This window comes from Babylonia areolata, chromosome 29, assembly GCF_041734735.1.
Source record: "Babylonia areolata isolate BAREFJ2019XMU chromosome 29, ASM4173473v1, whole genome shotgun sequence".
NCBI classification, from domain to species: Eukaryota; Metazoa; Mollusca; class Gastropoda; order Neogastropoda; family Buccinidae; genus Babylonia; species Babylonia areolata.
In genome coordinates, this window is record NC_134904.1 from 3,463,993 (window position 1) to 3,484,324 (window position 20,332).

The 20,332-nt window shown below is 41.6% G+C and overlaps 1 protein-coding gene across 1 annotated transcript; it reads right to left on the reverse strand.

Moving 5' to 3' along the window:
* Positions 1-233: 233 nt before the first annotated feature.
* On the reverse strand, positions 234-20,332 carry LOC143274605 (solute carrier family 15 member 4-like). Its single transcript, XM_076578472.1, has 8 exons — positions 19,580-20,332; positions 14,346-14,526; positions 13,272-13,404; positions 11,129-11,303; positions 8,641-8,763; positions 7,658-7,913; positions 2,198-2,293; positions 234-831 (listed from the first exon to the last, which is right to left on the reverse strand). The coding sequence occupies exons 1-8, from the start codon at positions 20,192-20,194 to the stop codon at positions 389-391; spliced, it is 2,022 nt and encodes a 673-aa protein (XP_076434587.1). The 5' UTR covers positions 20,195-20,332; the 3' UTR covers positions 234-388.

Sequence of the window (20,332 nt, forward strand, 5' to 3'; positions counted from 1 at the left end):
GGGGTTGGCACATGATGGACTATTGGTTTGTGTCTCCATGAACCAAGTAACACCGGTACAGTAAAATTCCCACCTGTCCTGTTTTATTGATCATATTGCATGCTGTGCCAACCTATGTCAAGTTGTGTTGTAATCTGACAACAACAAAAAAAACACACCTTGCCTCTTGTATTTCACAAAAAACTGTCTTGTAATTTCACCCCTCACCCCCTCCCCAAAAAAACTGTCCAGTAAATTTTCACACACAAAAAAATGTCTTGTAATTTCACACACAAAAACAAAACAGCCTAGTAATTTCATAACAACAACAACAACCAAAAAAAAAGACAGTCATGACATTTCACTGAAACCTGCTCGCCTTGCAAACAGCAGTATACAAGTCATCACATCAGTCACCCGCCTCCTCAGACGGTAATCGCTGAATGGTCTGCCCTTGCTGGTTGCGGTTCTGGTAGCGAGTGTTGACGGGGTCCAAAAAGTCGTCGGTCACCATGTGGTAGGACACCCGGCAGTGGCGGTGATGCTGGTCCAGCTGGAACACAGAGGCCACCACCAGGAAGAGAGCGGCGCCCACCACCTCGATGCCGGCCAGCAGGTAGAAGTAATAGTCCAAGTGGCAACTCTCCGTCACCGTCAACCTGCCCCCTTCTTTGCGGCAGATGCGGCAGCTGATGTTGCCGAAGTCGCGGGAGTGGAACCAGACCTTGGTGGAGCTCAAGCCGGCCACAATGGCCGTGCCCAGGAAGCTGCCGATGCCGGAGAACAGGTAGAAGAGGCCCATGATGATGCCTTTCATGGACCTCGGCGCTATGGATACTGCAAACTGCAGACCTGTTCAAAACGACAGCTCTTTGATATGGATATAGCGCCAGTCATGGGGTTAATCGTGGACAAATCTGTTTCTGTAGATCACGGCACACACGGTAATGAATGAATGATATGGATACTTATTGAGTGCCTGTCCTCGGTTAGAGACCAAGCTCTAAGCGCTTTACAAAACTCGGGGTCATTTTCACAACAGGCTGCCTGGCTGGGTAGAGCCAAATGATGGCTGCAAATTGAGCACTCATCATTTGCTTCCTGCATCATTCAATCAGTTTCAGGCATACATACATACACACACAGACAGACGTGTAACATTTTGCGTATATGACGGTTTTGTTTAGTTTAGCTATGTAGACAGCCATACTCTGTTTTCAGGGGTGTGCATGCTGTGAATCTGCTCGTTTCCATGACCACCCAAACACTGACATGGATTACAGGACCTTTAACATGCATATTTGGTCCTCTGTGTGTATATACACACAAAGGGGGATTAGGCACTAGTAAGTCTATACAAATGTTGACCTGGAAGATAGAAAAAATCTATACCTCCACCCTTTACCCACCAGGCGCTGTCACGAAGATTTGAACCTGGGACCCTCACATTGAAAGTCCAACGCTTTAATCACTCTGCTATTGCGCCCATGTCAAAGTCAGAGAGACCGTGCGAATGTGTGAGTGAGAGAGAGTGTGCACAGGTGTGCATGATGTGCTAATTTGTGCATGCATGTATGTGTGTGTATGTGCATGTGGTGTGTACATATGTGCCTTTCTATGTGGCATTTGGAAGCATGTGTGCTGTGGGCAAGGCAAACCGCAGACCTGTTCAAAATGTTCCTGGCAAAATTCTGCAGGAAAAAAAATCCACTTGAACAGTAAAACAAATGCACATGTATGCAGTGAAAAGAAAAAAAAAATATTGGGTGGTGCTGTACTGCAATGATGTACTGTTCCCAAGGAGAGCAGCCCAAATTTGTGACAAAGATGTAAAACAATGCAATGCAATGCAATGCAAGACAGCACAATGCAATGCAATACAAAACACAAAACAATACAATACAGCACAATGCAACGCAACACAGCACAATGCAATGCAATACAAAACACAAAACAATACAATACAGCACAATGCAATACAATGCAACACAGAGCAATGCAATACAATCCAACACAGCACAATGCAACGCAACACAGCACAATGCAACGCAACACAGCACAATGCAATGCAATGCAATACAACACAATACAAAACATTAAAACAATACAATAAGCACAATGCAATGCAATGCAATACAACACAATACAAAACATAAAACAAAACAATGCAGCACAATACAACACAACACAACAGAAAACAGCACAATACAACACTCACCCGCCACGCTGGTGAACACTTCACTCAGACCGATCAACATGTACTGAGGTATCTGCCACAACACGCTCATGTCTGCTGCGTGATAGATTGTATCATCTGCAAATGGCCATCACATCCTTTGTCGTAAATATGATTCTCAATGATCACCATCAATCTGTCCACAATTACTGTTGTTACCCTTAAACAAAACAAACAAAAAATAAAGGGATGTAATTCTCCATATACAGGGTACACAACTTCAAGCTGCAACAAGGGAAGAGATCACACGGAGGTCAGAAGAAGCGCTTCAGAGATACTCTGAAAGTCTCTCTGAAAGCGTTTGATATCAACCCTGACTCCTGGGAGGAATCTGCAGTGGACCGTGACAAATGGCGCGCTGCTGTGCACAAAGGCGCCAAGTTGTGCGAGGCCAACAGGACTGCTGCAGCTGTTCAGAAGAGGCAGGCCAGAAAGTCACGGGCAAACAAGCTCCCTGACAATGGTATGCCTGTCTTTGTCTGCCCCAACTGTCAGCGAACATTTCGTGCGCAGATTGGGCTATTCAGCCATCTGCGCATTCACAGATAGATTCATGAGCATCCTCCCGCCCCCACCCCACCACCACCCTCCCCCCATCCCCCAGCTGGATGACAACGATGGTCATCATCGATCTCGATGGACACACCACCACACAACTTCAAGTCAGTGCCTCACTGTTCTTTCACTTGTTGTCACCATTACATTTCATTTTAAACAACAACAACAACGACGATTACAACAAAAATTGCATCACCGCAAACATTTTTTTTTACAAAGAACGGACTTGCCATTTTTTCAAAAACATTTTTTTTTATTACTGTAAAGAAATAACTTTATATTAAAAAAAAAAATTAAACCTATGATCGCAGAAATAAATGTTTTTCGTTTTTGATTATGCAGTGTCATTTATTCACCTAACTCAATCAATCGTGCGACAAACGCTGGGCAGGTGACTCAAATCGTCATTCTCTGCCTGAGCCCAAGCAGCATTCAGGCAAAGTAACCTGTTCACTTAAACTGGTACATCAGCTCGCTTGTGGGCATTAAAACTGCTAGGGAAGGGGAGTAACTGGAATAGAACTTCCTTCCTCACAGGCACTCAAAGTTTAGCTGAGTGATTTAAACGATTATTGTGTCTTTTTAATCCTTTTTGACTCACTTGTATAAACAAAGTGAGTCTATGTTTTAACCCGGTGTTCGGTTGTCTGTGTGTGTGTGTGTGTGTGTGTCCGTGGTAAACTTTAACATTGACATTTTCTCTGCAAATGCTTTGTCAGCTGACACCAAATTAGGCATAAAAATAGGAAAAATTCAGTTCTTTCCAGTCATCTTGTTTAAAACAATATTGCACCTCTGGGATGGGCACAAAAAAAATAAAAAATGAAACCTAATTATATGCAAACTGCATTTACTGTTATATTTATATTTTTTGTATTCTCTAAACTTGCCACTTTGATCTGATATTCTGACCCAACAACAAGAGCAGTCTTTATTATAATTTTTGTTCAAACAGGAACTTCTTTTGCTAAGCATGGAAGTTTTATTTATTTTGCAAACGTTTTGGTGCAGATATAAAAAAAAGGGAAATTACTCTGTAATTAATGCTAGGGAACTTAATTTGCTTTAAACTGATCTTTCTCATCTTAAACATTACATTTTGAAATTATACTCAATACATAAAAAGCTTGGATTTTTTTTTTTTTTTTTTTTTTTTTTTTTTAAGTGTATCACAAGTGTCTTGAAGCCTTGCCCCTCTTGTTTCTGATCACTATGAAAAAACACCAAAGGCTTACTGCACAGCAAGCGCTTGATGCCTTGATTTAACCCTTTCACCGCCAAGCTCGCATTTATGCACAGGCGTGGTAGAGGACCCATGTCACTGAAAGGTGGCCGTTCACTGGTCTATTATCCATGAACCTACTGCTCTTAATGTTCGGTGGTAGGATAGGCCATGTTTTCGATACATCGCAGGGCAAATCCACAACTGTTCTTAGACACTGTCTTTTCTGTGTTTATACCGCAAGGGAATTTTGTACTCTAAATTGACTGGCGGTGAAAGGATTAAAGGTAGAAACAAAATATTGCATCCCTTTTCTTGAAACTTATACAGTGTGTGTCAAAATCATATTTCAATCCTTTTTGTGAAGTTTGGTTAGCTATTTGTTGAGCAGTTGTCATTAAATTGTGACTGAAAAGAAGCATCCCTCCCAATTTATGCAGCTGGGCCTAAGTTTATGTCAGGCTGGAACAGCTGCACGGACTGAAGACTTTAACTCACTCAGTACGGCCAGTCCTCTCTTCTCCTCTACACAGACCCCTCAGATGTCCAGTGGGTGTCTGAATGACCCAACCTTTAGCTTCCATCGTCAGAATTGTGGTATTCTTTGTCAACATTCACCTCTTCAGTATAAGAGCCTTCCGCTTGCAATATTTTGATAGTGGTAATTGGGGTGAAACGCTGTTAACGTCGTCTCTTTCGCCATTCGTATGGAGTGAGTTAAAGGGCTGAAAGAGTTAACTGTCTTTTGATAAAAATAACTATTTAATGAATGAAAATAAAAATAAAAATAAACCAAAAAAAAAAACAAAAAAACAGAACAACACGTTTACCTTCGTGTCAACATTCTCCTCTCTTTTCTTCTCATTGTTTTATTTTCTATTCATTATAAGATGATATAGACAAGTACTCATTTGTTCATTGCAAGCACACATTTACACACTCATACAATAGTAGTGGAAAGTGGGCGAGAGATAGGACAAGGTGATGGCTGTGTATTGGAAAGAAAAACTCTAACAACAAACAGCTAACAGTGGAGTGGTTGGGTGGGTAGAGGTGTCAATAAAAATTGAAAAAAAAAAAGAAAAAAAAAAGAGAGAGGGAGAGAGAGTGCCATATGATCAGTGACTGATGTTACAAAATTTTGCTGGGACTCGCACAAAACATTTTGAATATCACGCAGTACCTTGAGCTCAAATGGGTCACACAACATTCACTGGATCAACGCACCATGCCATGTGTTCTGGGGTTGTGGATGCTTGTTGTTACTGTTCCTTATATTTCATCCCTGAATGTTTGTTTTCAGAGACCAAGCTCTAAGCGCTTCACATAACTCAGGGTCATTTTCACAACAGGCTGCCTGGCTGGGCAGAGCCAAATGATGGCTGCAAATTGGGCACTCATCATTTGTTTCCTGCAATATTCAGTCAGTTTCAGGCATACTCTGTGTGTGTTTTTGTTTGTTTGGTTGTTGTTTTATTAAGTGTTTCCCAATGCTTATGAATGGAAGAAGATGGCAGAATGGTTAAGATGTCATAGTCCTAATGTTGGCATCCCTGAACTTTTATGTTCCTGTGAAAAAAAAAAGTAAATGTGATGTTCAATTATCATGAACATAAGAGGTCCTTAATATTTGGCAAAGATCATGACACATGAATGACAACACTTCATGATAATATCCACCCTATGTTCAGTCTGTCTGTTTGTCTGTCAACCTGTCTGTTTATCTATGTTGTTATTTTGTGCATTTTGGGGGGTTTTTTGGTTTGTTTTGTTTTCTTCTTACAAAAATATTTTGTTTGCTTCTCATTCAAACTTCTGAATCAAACTCAGTCATGGAAAGGAGTGTTGTTATGTGCGTCATCAATTGTTTTCCAAGGTTTTAAAATTTCTTTAACCCAGTTTTAAAAAAAACAAACAAATATACCAGTAAGTACATGCCTGCATTAAAACATTGAAAGAAGAAGAGGAAGAAGTAAAGGAAGAAAAAGACAACTACAACAATAACAACAAAAGGGATAAAAAAAAGAATAATAAAAAAAACAAGGGGGGAACAGATAAGAAGATAGGGATTAGATACAGTCAGACAGGCATGCAAAAAAGAGAACATCGCACAGAAAATGCAAGAGTAGTCAGATTAGAAACATATAAAGCTTTCCAAGTTTATTGTTTAGTAAAACGTTTGTGGTCATACTGTCTTGTCTTGAAATCAGCTGTGGAGTTTGGCCAATACAGGTAATGCAGCGACTCTAAAAATGACTCTGGCACCATCAGTCAAGGAATGTAAGCAACCGTCCCTTTCCAACAACAGACCACTGGAGAGTTCCGCGACCATCTTGGATCTTGTGCATGCGCATCTAACTTTTACTCAAAATCGCAAGCAGTGTCAAAGGCGATCGACATAGATAAAAGCAGCAAACATGCGCTTTGCCCCATTTCTTCAGTTAATAGCCTCCACTGCTACAATCAAACAATGTACAATATATGCACGATAGAATTTGTATTTGTATTTGTATTTTCTTTTTATCACAACAGATTTCTCTATGTGAAATTCGGGCTGCTCTCCCCAGGGAGAACGCGTCACTACACTACAGCGCCACCCATTTTTTTGTATTTTTTCCTGCGTGCAATTTTATTTGTTTTTCCTATCGTAGTGGATTTTTCTACAGAATTTTGCCAGGAACAACCCTTTTGTTGCCATGGGTTCTTTTACGTGCGCTAAGTGTATGCTGCACACGGGACCTCGGTTTATCGTCTCATCCGAATGACTAGCGTCCACACCACCACTCAAGGTCTAGTGGAGGGGGAGAAAATATCATCGGCTGAGCCGTGATTCGAACCAGCGCACTCAGATTCTCTCGCTTTCTAGGTGGACGCGTTACCTCTAGGCCATCACTCCATGAAGCAAAAAGTCGAAAAAAGAAGCCTTCTTTTTCGCATGTTCTACCTCTCTCGATCGCCTTGTTGCTCGAAATTTCCGAGAGCCAGCCAACTTCGAAAGCACAGATCATGTGACGCGCCTCTATAAGTCATGTAAGCAGGGAACTGTCCAGCGGTCTGTTCAGCACTACTTCCTCTGTCTCTGCCTGTCTGCTCCTTTCCTGTGCATATGTTGTCCGCCCACAGATCTTCCGCCCTGACTCCCCTTGTATAAAGACCTCTCTGTACACTTAGAGCTGAACAGAATAAAGTGTTCAAAAACCCAACCGGGATTCGATCTGGATGTAATGAACAAAACCTTACTTATTATTATTATTATTATTATTATCATTATTATTATTATTATTATTATTATTATTATTATTACTACTACTTTTTTAATATTATGATTATTTATTTATTTATTTATTTATGTATGCTTATAGTTGACTTCATCAATTTTTTGCGCCTTATACACATTATTAGTAGTGGTAGTAGTATTTTTGTGTTTTTTTTATGTATTTATCTATTATTTATTAACCCCCTTTTTTTTCTTCTTTTTTTTCTCAAGGCCTGACTAAGCGTGTTGGGTTACGCTGCTGGTCAGGCATCTGCTTGGCAGATGTGGTGTAGCGTATATGGATTTGTCCGAACGCAGTGACGCCTCCTTGAGCTACTGAAACTGAAACTGAAACTTACAAGAGCAACAGCATTATCATCATGATTATTATCATTATCACACTCACCGATTGTCTGAGGAATGGCATGGCTGACACAGGAGGACGCGTTGTAATTCCAGAACACTTCTAGACGGAAGTGCTCCACCACCCCCGCCACCACCATGGCCAGAGTAGCGAAGACCATCCCTAACAAGATGCGCCACGAGATGCTGATGGGGACGCCAGAGCGCCGCTCCAACCAGGGGTAGATAACTCGGTCAAACAGAGGGAGGAGGAGGAACAGAATGACGACGTCAAACAAGGAGAGCCACGCTGCCGCCATCTGCAACCAATGCATCACTGCTTCACAGCGACAACGATAATGGTACTGAACTTACCAATGGGGAGTTTGTGTTATAGTCCCTGTTTTGTTTTAAATACACATACCATGTCAAATTGATGCAAACTGGGCCTATCGATTTGTTCTGTGTTGGCCAAATTTTAAGGCAAACCCAGTATTAAGACACCTCTGCCAAACAGATTGTCTGCTCAGCCAATCAGCGCAAATCTAAGCCTTAAGTGCAAATCATTCCTTCGCTAATGCTCCATAAGCTGAGTCTATTGGCTAGCTACTCTGTATTTGCCCCAGTAGATCGGGTTAAGTAAGGTTAACTCTTTCACCACCACAGGCAGGCTGCTTTAGTCAGTGAGACAGTTCACCACCACAGGTGACTTAGTGGACATCAAGGGGTCGCGTTGAAAGAACAGTTTTTCACATTATAATAGAGTTTGACAGCTGCAGCTAAATTTTCCTGCGCATTAGAACAAGAACTTATGCTTACCCCCTGACCAAGTTTGAAGTGAACAAGTTTCACTGTGTTGTTTTCACACACACACACACACACACACAGACAACCGAACACCGGGCTATTACATAGACGCTCACTGTTTTCACAAGTGAGTCAAAACGAATCACAGTTCACTTAAAACTTATAAATAATACACCCTTTTCCTTTTAAAATCTGAGAAGGGCACACAACAACTGAAATTTACTAAAAAAAAAAACACACATCAGCTGAAGAGGTCGAGTTCTGAAGTGGCTTCATGGAAGAATCGTTGAAGTCCACAGTGTGAAGTGCAAAAGGTCTGCTCAGTCGCATGTGGAGACCTTGCACCAGGAACGATGTCTGCATCTGGAGAGGAGAAAGAAAAGAAAAAACACTAAGGTAAGAGACATATAAAAATACTAGTAGTAGTAGTACCTCTACTACTGCTACTACTACGACTGCTACTACTGTTCTGTTGTTCGTTCATCAGCACGACAAAGACCATCTTAGTCATCCTGGCGCTGGGTTTGTTGGGGTTGGTGTGTGCACAGATGGCTGGTTAGTCTGGTTAGTCTAAAGGTTCTCTGGCAGTGTGGACAGATGATGGTGGCGGCAGTTTGGGGTTCCAAACCTCGGGCTTTCCGTGCCTGTCTCTGGCAGTGTGGACAGGGGATGGTGGCCACAGTTGGGGGTTCCAAAACTCGGGCTTTCTGTGCGTGTCTCTGGCAGTGTGGACAGGGGATGGTGGCGGCAGTTGGGGGTTCCAAAACTCGGGCTTTCCGTGTCTGTCTCTGCAGCTCAGCAACAGCTGTCCTGGTTCACTAATCACAGGTACCTTTGAAAATGGCAAAGCGCCATGCGGACATGGCAGGGCGGACAGAAAAACAGACAAAGAGAGAGGCTGAAGAGGATCAAAAAGAGACTGGTCAGCTGTTTGCTTGCATGCCTGAGAGACGTCTTCTTCTGCAGTCACAGCGCTGTAAGCTCTGGCTCCAACTTGTGCACCTTTGTCTGTTTAATGACGCAGAAGTTCTTGTAGTTGTTAACTGCTTGCAAATTCACTACAACCAGTTTAAAGTTACCCTACTCTACAAGAGAAAAGTTGTTAACTGTTTACAAATCCATCATACCTAGCAGTTGCCCTACTATAATGGAGACTAGATAGAGGTTCACTGACCTTTAGACTGCCATGTAAGCTACTCCAGAAAGGTGGATAACTGACTCCCCTGCCACAGCCACATGAGCCATTCCCAAATGGCGGCTACATATCTTTGTCTCGCAAAAGTATTTACATTGTTTGGGAGTTATCACATTGGTAGCTATGGATTTGCGAAGGTCCTTCTAGTGACTTGGAAACCCCCTGAGTCACCAAGCAGTGTGGTTTTTTTTTCAAGCAATTTCACTGGCTGACCGGAGCTTGTCAACAACTCATTCTCTATGCAGGAAAGCAAAATGGTGAAGTCTGTTCCAAGCCAAGTGGTTGCAAAACTAAACACCATGTCATGTCATTCGGATGAGACGATAAACTGAGGTCCCGTGTGCAGCATGCACTTAGCGCACGTAAAAGAATGTAAAAGAACCCACGGCAACAAAAGGGTTGTTCCTGGCAAAAATTCCATAGAAAAATCCACTTTGATAGGAAAAACACATAACACTGCACACAGGAAAAAATATATAAAAAAAATGGGTGGCGCTGTAGTGTAGCGACGCACTCTCCATGGGGAGAGCAGCCCGAATTTCACACAGAGAAATCTGTTGTGATAAAAAGAAATACAAATAAGATTACAGTGTGCAGGGCAAAGCAGAACAGGAGGTTGAGTGGGGTGGGGGAGGGCCAGTGCAGTGGGCATGAAGGTGATTTATTTTCAAATCAGCTTGACAGCTTGACATTGGGCAGATGATTTTGATGCAAACATTCCATTGTTGAGGATGGTGTGTGTGTATGCGTGTGTGTGTGCGTGTGCACGCAAGCGCGTACATGCATGTGTGCATAGGTGTGCGTGGGTGTCTATGTGTGTGTGTGTGTGTGTGTGTGCGCACGTGTGCGTGTGTGTGTGTGTGTGTGTGTGTGATGTGTGTGTTGTATATGTTCATGTGTATGTGTAATGTTTATATTATTGGAAAATTTATTGTGAGTGACATATTCATCTGATCATAATGAAGCATTTTTTTCAGAATTTTCAAAAATTGTCTAAAATGTATACTTTTATCTGTGCCATTTAGAAAATTGAGTCAGAGTTTCTTTCTACACCTATCTGGTTTTGGGGGGGGGGGGGGGTTGTGAAAATTCCCAATCAAATAGGATTCAGTTATTTGCCAAATTCCTAGGCAGGCCAAGGGTTAATTCTCACAATGAGAAAGTGACACGTTATGTAACAGCTATTTCAATAAACATTTTCCCCAATGTACAATGCCAGTTTTTCCCTCAATTCATGAGAACATTCAGTAAAGATGTAAAGGGCAGTACGGTAATAGTTCAAAGGAGGGCAGTTCTAGCTTTGAGACAATATTGTCCCTGCTGTCTAAATACCTTAAAAAAAATTTAAAAAAAAAAAAAAAAAAAGGCACAAAAACATTTGAGTCATGCAGAAATTCTCAGTGTTTTGGATGGTTTAGACGATTCTGGAAAGACTAACAAGGCTTTTTTTTCTTTTTTTTGTGTGTGTGTTTTTTTTCTTGTATATGTATTTCTGAGACAAGTGCAAGCTGGTATGAAGCCATTCCTAGTTACCTGGAAATAGACGAGCCAGTACGGGATGAGAGCAGCAAAGACAGCAAAGACTTCCTTCAGCTGCTTGACGTCCTCAACAAGGGTGTCATGGAAGATTCCCCCATGGCGATGCTTGGCGTAGTCCAGAAAACTAATGGAGACTTCTCCGGAGTTGGCTGAGTCCACTTCACTCGGTCTGTGGACAAACAGTGGCAACTGTTCTCTGCTGTTTGTTTTAAGATAAGTCCTAATTTTGTTTCATAGGGTTTGCAGTCGTAATTATAACTCTACTAATGTATTGCACAGAGAATGGTCACTTTAGTTTCTCTCTCTCTCTCTCTCTCTCTCTCTCTCTCTGAAATCCCCGAGTATCTTAGAAATAGATCTACTATAGCATCTTTCAAAAAAGCGTATCAAAAATATCTTATGCAACAAATGTAATTAGTACCAACAAAATCAAAGCATATGATGAGATCCTAGTAAGCCAGCGTACTTTGATTAATTGTTCTCCAACAGTGTGTAAGCAAGGAAAATCGGCGAGTGTAAGTATGCGTGTGTATCTCTGTGTACTTGTATGTTCGAGATTATGTGTATAATGCCTGTGTGTGCACACACGTGTGTGTGTTTGAAGATTTTCATGTGACAATGTTTTGTATGATTTTCATGTTTCCGTAATTGTAGTCTTTGATTCATCCATTTATGTGACTATTATTATCTATTTGGTTTTTTCTATGTCATTTATTATTCATACTTATTTCATTTATTACAATGTATGTATGTGTGTGTATGCGTGTGTGAGGGCATGGTGTAAAGAAGCTTCCAGCTTATCCATTTTACCCTCAATAAAACATTTGTGAAAACATTTGTCATTGTCATTGTCATTTGTCTCTCTCTCTCTCTCTCTCTCTCTCTCTAACTCTAACTCTCCCTCTCTCTCTATCTGGCTGTCTGTCTGCCTGTCTCTCTCTCTTTGTCTGTCTCTGTCTCTGTCTCTCTTTAGCTCTGTCCCCAAAGTGCATACTGTATACATGGATCCTCAGATTATGGTCTCATCCAAAAGACTAGCATCCAGACCACCACTGGCACCAGTTTTTGAGATCTACCTGGTGGAAGATGGAATAACAATCCGAGTCACCATGTGAATCGAACCTGGGACTCTAGCTTCCTTTGCTGGGTGCTGTTCCACTGGATTACTGCTCCACCTGGGTAGTCTGTTTCAGTTTCTGAAGGAGATGCCATTGCATTCAGACAAATCCATGTCTGCCACACCACACAGCATAACCCAAAGCGCTTAGTCAAGCCTTGAGTGCCTGCATATATATGTATATTTGTGTATCTATGAGAAGATTTCTTCAACAGAATTTTGCCAGAGGACAACACTTTTGTTCCCATGGATTCTCTTTTTTCAAAGTGCCAAGTGCATGCTGAAACTAGAACTCAGTTTATTACCTCATCCGAATGACTAGACGCTCAGTTTGATTTTCCAGTCGAACTTGGGAGAAAAAGCAAGAGCAGGAATCACAACCCAAACACCTATAAACACTGTATTGGCAGATAAGCCTATTAACTCTTTCACTGCCATAGGTGACTTTTGTTGACTAGACAGTGCACTGCCATAGGTGACTTTTGTTGACTAGACAGTGCACTGCCATAGGTGATTTTTGTTGACTAGACAGTGCACTGCCATAGGTGACTTTTGTTGACTAGACAGTGCACTGCCATAGGTGACTTTTGTTGACTAGACAGTGCACTGCCATAGGTGACTTTTGTTGACATCGAGGGGTCATGCTGATAAGACCATTTTGTTGGGGAGTGAAAGAGTTAATCATTTTTTTTTTTTTTTTTTTTACTGTTAATTTTATCTAAATTCTGAAAAGTCAACTTTGTCATTGTCAGATGGAAACACATTGAATTATAATATAACTACACTGTGTATGAATTCATAAACTTCTTCTTCTTCTTCTGTGTTCGTGGGCTGCAACTCCCACGTTCACTCGTATATGCGCGAGTGGGCTTTTACGTGTATGACTGTTTTTAACCCGCCATGTAGGCAGCCATACTCCGCTTTCGGGGGTGAATTCATAAACAACTGACTGGAAATGAAGCAAAAAAAAGAAAACAAAGAAACACAAACACTGCAACTGCAAAGACAAATAACATATACCTGTTTCTTTGCCTTCTCCATGCAGCAAGCTCCTGTCTACGCAGTCGTTTTCTGTGAAAGGCCTCACGTATGATGCGTGCTATATTTGTCAGTACGCTTCCGTCTGGCTCTCGCACATGGTAGAAACAGCGGCCTAAAATCACACATGGATATACGTTTATTTTATACATATCATATATATATACATATGGAGAGAGAGACACATCACTCACACACACACACACACACACACACACACACACAGAGTCACACACACACACACACACACACACACACACACACACACACACACACACACACACACAGAGTGTGTGTTGGCCTGAAGGCAACTCATCTGCCTAGGAATCAAGAGAATCTGAGTGCACTGGTTCGAATCCTATAGGTGCCAGTATTTTCTCCCCCTCCACTAGACCTTAAGTGGTGGTCTGGATGCTAGTCATTCAGATGAGACGATAACCTGAGGTCCCGTGTGCAGCATGCACTTAGCGCACCTAAAAGAACCCACAGCAACAAAAAGGTTGTCCCTGGCAAAATTCTGTAGAAGAATCCATTTGGAGAGGAAAACAAACAAAAATTGCAGGCTAGGGAGAGCAGCCTGAATTTCACACACAGAAATCTGTTGTGACAAAAAGAGTAATACAAGACAATACAAAATAAAGGAAATTTTCTGTCTAAAATTACGTTTAAATAACATACTTAACCATGACCCAGCTAGTGCAGACTCCAGCAGGGGTCTGACATTCCTGTTTTGTGCAAACTACTATCCGCCTATGCGGAGAAAACGAAAGTACTACGGCCGATAACCTCCCGGAAGTAGGTAACCTCCCCTTTGTCCCCCTGACTAGCGCCCTCTTTTTCCGGCAGCCATCATGACTCCTGTTCCTGTGCTCCTCATACGGCTAAGTTTTTTTTTGTATTTTCTGTCTGTCTGTCGATTCTCTGGTGTGCTGCCGGAAAAAGAGGGCACTAGCCAGGGGGGACAAAGGGGAGGTTACCTACTTCCGGGAGGTTATCGGCCGTAGTACAATACACACCCACCCACACCTACACCCACCCAGCCACCCACATTATTACCTGTGACAAACAGCAAGGTGGACAGCCCCAAACAGCACACGGAGATCAGGTATCCGAGGTAAAAGTCCATCCTCTGCTGTATGTAGGTGATCACAGACAGTCCCAACAGAGCTCCCAGGTTGACGCACCAATAGAACCAGTTGAAGAAACTTAGTGTTGCCTGCTGCCCCTCTCTCGCTACCTGTTCAGTCATCATCGTCTTCATCATCATCTTCATCATCATCATCATCATCACAATCATCATCATTTTCATCTTCTTCTTCATCATCATCATCACCATCTTCTTATTCATCATCAACATTACAATCATCATCATTTTCAGCATCATCATCATTTTCAGCATCTTCATCATCATCTTATCACCATCAGCATTATCATCATCATCACCATCATCATGACAGGTGCAACAGACAAGCGGTTAAAGTGTTGGACTTTCAATCTGAGGGTCCCAGGTTCAAATGATCCAAGTCACTGATGGGTAAAGGGTGGAGATTTTTCCCCCATCTCCAAGGTCAACAGATGTGCAGAACTGCTAGTGCCTGAACCCGCGTTGTGTGTGTGTGTGTGTGTGTGTATGCACACTTGAGATCAAATACGCACATTAAAGATCCTGTAATCCATGTCAGCGTTTGGTGGATTATAGAAACAAGAACATACCCAACATGCACTGCCCCCAAAATGGAGTATGACTGCTTACATGGCATGAATAAAAACGGTCATACACGTGAAAGCCAACTGATGTACGTATGACTAAGCCCATTGGGTTACGCTGCTGGTCAGGCATCTGGTTGGCAGATGTGGTGTAGCGTATATGGATCTGACCAAACGCAGTGATGCCTCCTTGAGCTACTGATACTGATACTGAGTACCGGTAAATGTGGAAGTTGCAGCCCACAAAAGAAGATCATCATCATCATCATCATATATCATCATCATCATCATCATCATCATATCATCATCATCATCATCATCATCATAGTACATTATAATTATAACCTTTACTTTTCTGAAAGGAAAATTAACACACTATCCAGTTATGATGATTTCACATATATATTTAATCATCTTCTGATAGGAAATTTCCAACAATACTGTGGACAGAAAATACCACCCTGGGGCACTTTTTTTTCACACAGGAAGGGAACGGAAATTTTAAACCTGGGCGCTTGATGTATCTTTCACCGTCATAGGCAACTTCAGATGGCAAGACAAAGCACTACCATATGTGACTTTCGTTGAAGGGGTTGTAAGCTCACGATTTCTTGAAATCCCATGAATTCTCCCACTTTGTGAGAAAGCTTGGGAAGCCCCCCCACCCCCCACCCCCACGCCCCCAACCCCCTTGTTTTTATCAAAAATATTTCCTTTATCATCAGAGGTGGTTTCTCATATTTCCCCAATGCAAATCTAAAAGATAAATGAGAGAGAGAGAGAAGAGAAAGGGGGGGGGGGTGGAAGGGGGGGGGGGGGTGACAACAACAACAATCAAGATAATGACAGTGGCATCAGCGAAGATATCAAGACATTGATCAACAGTTACGACACTGAAGCACACCTAGATCTATCTATCGTATTTCACATAAGATGGATCACTGCAATGTACCAATCTCAAATTCAACATCGGAATCAATAGCAAACAATGAAATTGAGGCAATGTGTATAACTCAAACAGAAATATAATATGACATAATATAATATGATAATAATACAATACAATATACTATACTATACTAGACTATATTATAATACAAAATAATATGATATGATATAATATGATATGATATGACATGACTTGACACGACACGACATGGTGTCATGTGATGTCATGTCATATAATATAATATAACATAATATAATATAAATAAGACTTGAACCGAATCTTTCCCAGGAATGTTGGGAATGACATCAAAATAATTCAACTTTCCACATAAATGTCACAGAAAAAAAAGGTGTTTCACAATGCTTTACCCAACCAATTAGTTTTGATGTTTGCTGTGATGCAACCTTTTCTGTCGCAACAATTTAGATAGAATGTTTTTCATTTTATGCTTGTTCATTTGTTCATCAGTTTGTGTCAGCATCCTTTCGCATGTCTGATTACACTGAAAATAGATTCTGAGTTTCACAGAAGACACTCAGAGCATGAAAATATATACATATTGTTTTAATGATTGAGTGAAAGATTACGAAAAAAAAATCAACCAGACAAGTAAACACACAAAACCACACACACACACACACACACACACACACACACACACACACACACACTAACCATTAACAACACAATCAATGTCAGATTGCGTCATTGATCTGTAGATGGAAACTAAACTGTTTCAAGACAAAATATGTAAAAAGTGTTTCCTGTATATAAATGTGGTAAAATTCTATAACAAGTCATCATATATTTACTTGCGATATGCTAAAATGTCCTATGCCTGTACCAGCATCTCTCCCAATCAAGGAAATCTTGGGCTCCACTATTATTGTTCGATTTTTTTTCAATTTCAAATCACTGTCAAATAGTCCAGTTGGATTGTTGTCACAACTTTTTTCTTTTTTTCTTTCTTTTTTAAGGGGTGTAGGGTTGTCAAGAAATCTTGGACTTATCACTGCCTTTTTTTTTCTTTTTTCCCCCCAAATCTGTGTAAAATAGTCTAATTGAATTGTAGCTATAGTGTAACCTTTGAATGTTTTTATTTTCTATTATTTAAGTTGTTTTTGTTGTTGTTTTGTTGTTTATTGTTGTTGTTTTTTAACGCCTAAATGTTTTAGAGTTGGAAAGTTATTCTCTCAGTCAGATTGTTGTTGAGTTAATGTTGTGTATAGTTGTTGTTGTTTTTCATCCCTTTCCCTTCCCTCCCTTTTCTCTCTTCTCCACTGCCCCCCACCCCCACCCAGCCCCCACCCCCACCCCCACCTCCATGCCCCCCCACTCCCCCTCAACACCCCTCCGTTTTTGGGTTGTTGTTTTTTTCATGTCTAATATCACTTAATGTGGATAGACATTAAATGAAATTGAACACACACACACACATACACACACACACACACACACACACACACACACACACCCTCACTCACTCATTAACTGACATACACACATACACTCACATATCATTTTTAAACCAGTACTGTGACATCATCTTCACTGCCTATTGTTGATGTCTTCGCTAACACCACTGTCTTTGTCATGATCATCGTTGTCATTGTCCCCATTTCTCCTTTCTTTTTCTCTCTCCCATTTTTCTCATAGATTTGCATTGGGAAAAGACAAGAAACCAACACCTATGACAAAGGAAATATTTCTGATAAAAAAAACTGGGGACTTCCCGCGCTTTCTCACACACTGTGAAAGTGAGAGAAATCATGGGACTGTGAGAAATCGTGGGCTTACAGGGGTCATGCTGATAAGACCATTTTTCACATGGTAACAAAGCTCAACAGCTGCAGCCAGTTTCCCCGCCAATAGAACAATGGCTAACCTAGCCGTGCGAAATTTGGCCAAGCAGAGCAAACCGATAGGCCTAGTTTGCATCAGTTTGACATGGTACAGTATATGACACCAAAAGAACAATGGGTAACCTGTGCCCCCTGACAGGGTTTGAAATGAACAAGTCCAATGTGTTGTTTTGACATGAACCAAAGCATGTGAGTGTGACCAAGAGCATCTTATCTAAACTATTTAGTGCGAGGAAGTGAAAGAGTTAATCATAACTGAGTTTGGAGAGCTTTCCACCAAGAAACTTGGTGGTGGATGAGTCAAGGGGCTAAGGACTTTTTTTCCTTTTTTTTTTCATGGGAGAGAGTGAGGATAAGGAATTTTTTGGTTTTGTTTTGAACCACATTAAGAAGACAGGATTAAATTGAACTTAAAAATCATAAGTGTGATACTGTGTGTGTGTGAGAGAGAGAGAGAGAGAGTGTACGCTTTTTCTATGTTTATGTGCATTGTGCATACTGTACATGTACACTTGGATCACATTAGGGCAAGAATAATTATTTGGTACATCTACATGTGTGTGTATGTGTGTGTCACTGTGTGTGAGCATGTGTGTGTGTGTGTGTGTTACTCTGTGTGTGTGTGTGTGTGTGTGTGTGTGTGTGTGTGTGTGTGTGTGTGCGTATGCGTGCACATGTGAGTGTGTGTGTGCACTATCTGTTTATGTGCGTCCTGCATGTATGTTTACACTTGGATCACATTAGGGCAAGAATAGTTAATTAGTTCATAAGTCCACATTTGGTACAAATGAAACTGATAAATTACCAAAAACAACCATTTGATAAAATATCAAGGACAGAGATCTATAAACATACTTGACTGCACAAAATAGTGTGACAAGAAGAAGGATTCCTTGACTGGGGAGAATTCTGGTTATTCCTGCAACCAGAACTAATCTCAAAGACAGATCTGAATAATCTGCATTCTCTTTCGTATCGAGGAACCTTCATCTTAACAGTTCAGACAACTGTACCAGTCTGTGTTTATTTGTTTTTGTTTTCTTGATTTATGTTTAGCTGGCCTGCTGAACTGCTGAAAAGTCTGGATTTTAAATGTATAGTGAAGCACACCCACAAGAAACAGAGGAAGCAAGGAATCAGCTCTACAAGTTTACTGAGCCATCATGTCTTGCAGTCACCAGCCACACAATGCAGTTTCATGAGCAAAGCATTTAGTTTCAAATGCAATATTTTTTTTCTTACTATAAGTATAACACATAGCATATGTTTTATTGTGCTCTTTCAACATTATAATCCTTGTTCTAACTGGTGAGCAATGCCCTGACACTTATCGTATGTCTGAGGGTCTGACTTTGAATCTTGGTCTTGCCCTTTCTCCCAATTTGAATGGAAAATCAAGCTGAGCACACACACACACACACACACACACACACACACACACATATATATATATATATATATGTGTGTGTGTGTGTGTGTGTGTGTGTGTGTGCGTGTGTGTGTGTGTGTGTGTGTGTGTAGTCATGTGGATGAAACAATAAACAAAGGTCCCATGTGTAGCATGCACTTGGCACATTGAAAGAGAACCCAAAGCAATGCAAGTGTTGTCCTTTGGCAAAAATCTGAAGAAGTTCCCTGGCCTGCCTGGCGCAATGGGTCATGCTGTTGTCAAGCATCTGCCTAAAAGATGTGGTGCACAGCATGGATTTGTCTAAACGTAGTGATGCCTCCTTGTGAAACTGAAACTAAAACGGACACAGCACATAACTGACCTGATCACTACCAAACGGCGCAATGTTGGCCTTGACAAATCCAGCACCAATGGCGATGACAGTGAGAGCGACGAGGACGAGCCCTGCGCAGTCCTCAGCGAAAGGGTTAGTACTGGTGTCAGTGCCGTTTTGGTTCAGTGAGCTGTTGGTCGAACACAACCCCAGCAATCTGACCCCCGGCGTATCACCCTTCGAAGCCATCAGAGGCATCAACACATACCCGGCAACGTAAATCACAAACGAAATCAAAATAGCTTTGAAGCGGCCAAGAAAAGCGTCAGCCAGCCAACCGCCGATCAAACTCATCACGAAACTGACGCCGAAAAAGTAGAGGGAAGTGTCCATGGCGTTGTACGACAGCCATTGCAGGGGGTTTTTGTTGAGGAACAACACCAAATTTCCCGCCAGCCCGTAAAACGCTGCGCGCTCCAAAATCAGGGAGAGAAGTATGGCTGCACTTGCAGCACGAGTTCTGAACAAAAGGTGGCGGCTGTCGTGGCTGTTAAATCGGACCGACGATTGTGGTGCTGATACTTGACGCGACAGTTGTCGTCGTGTGCGTGATACACGGGGGTCCGGATGCAGCAACCTTCGTCTTTCGCTCGCATTGGACATGATGATCAAACACACTTACTACAGCCTGGAAAATCGCGAGTGTTCTTCAAAAGAAAAGCAACTACTCCTTCCGAAAGCGATTGGGACTTTGATCATGACAGAGATATTACCTGTCCGACTGATAATGGACAATGACAA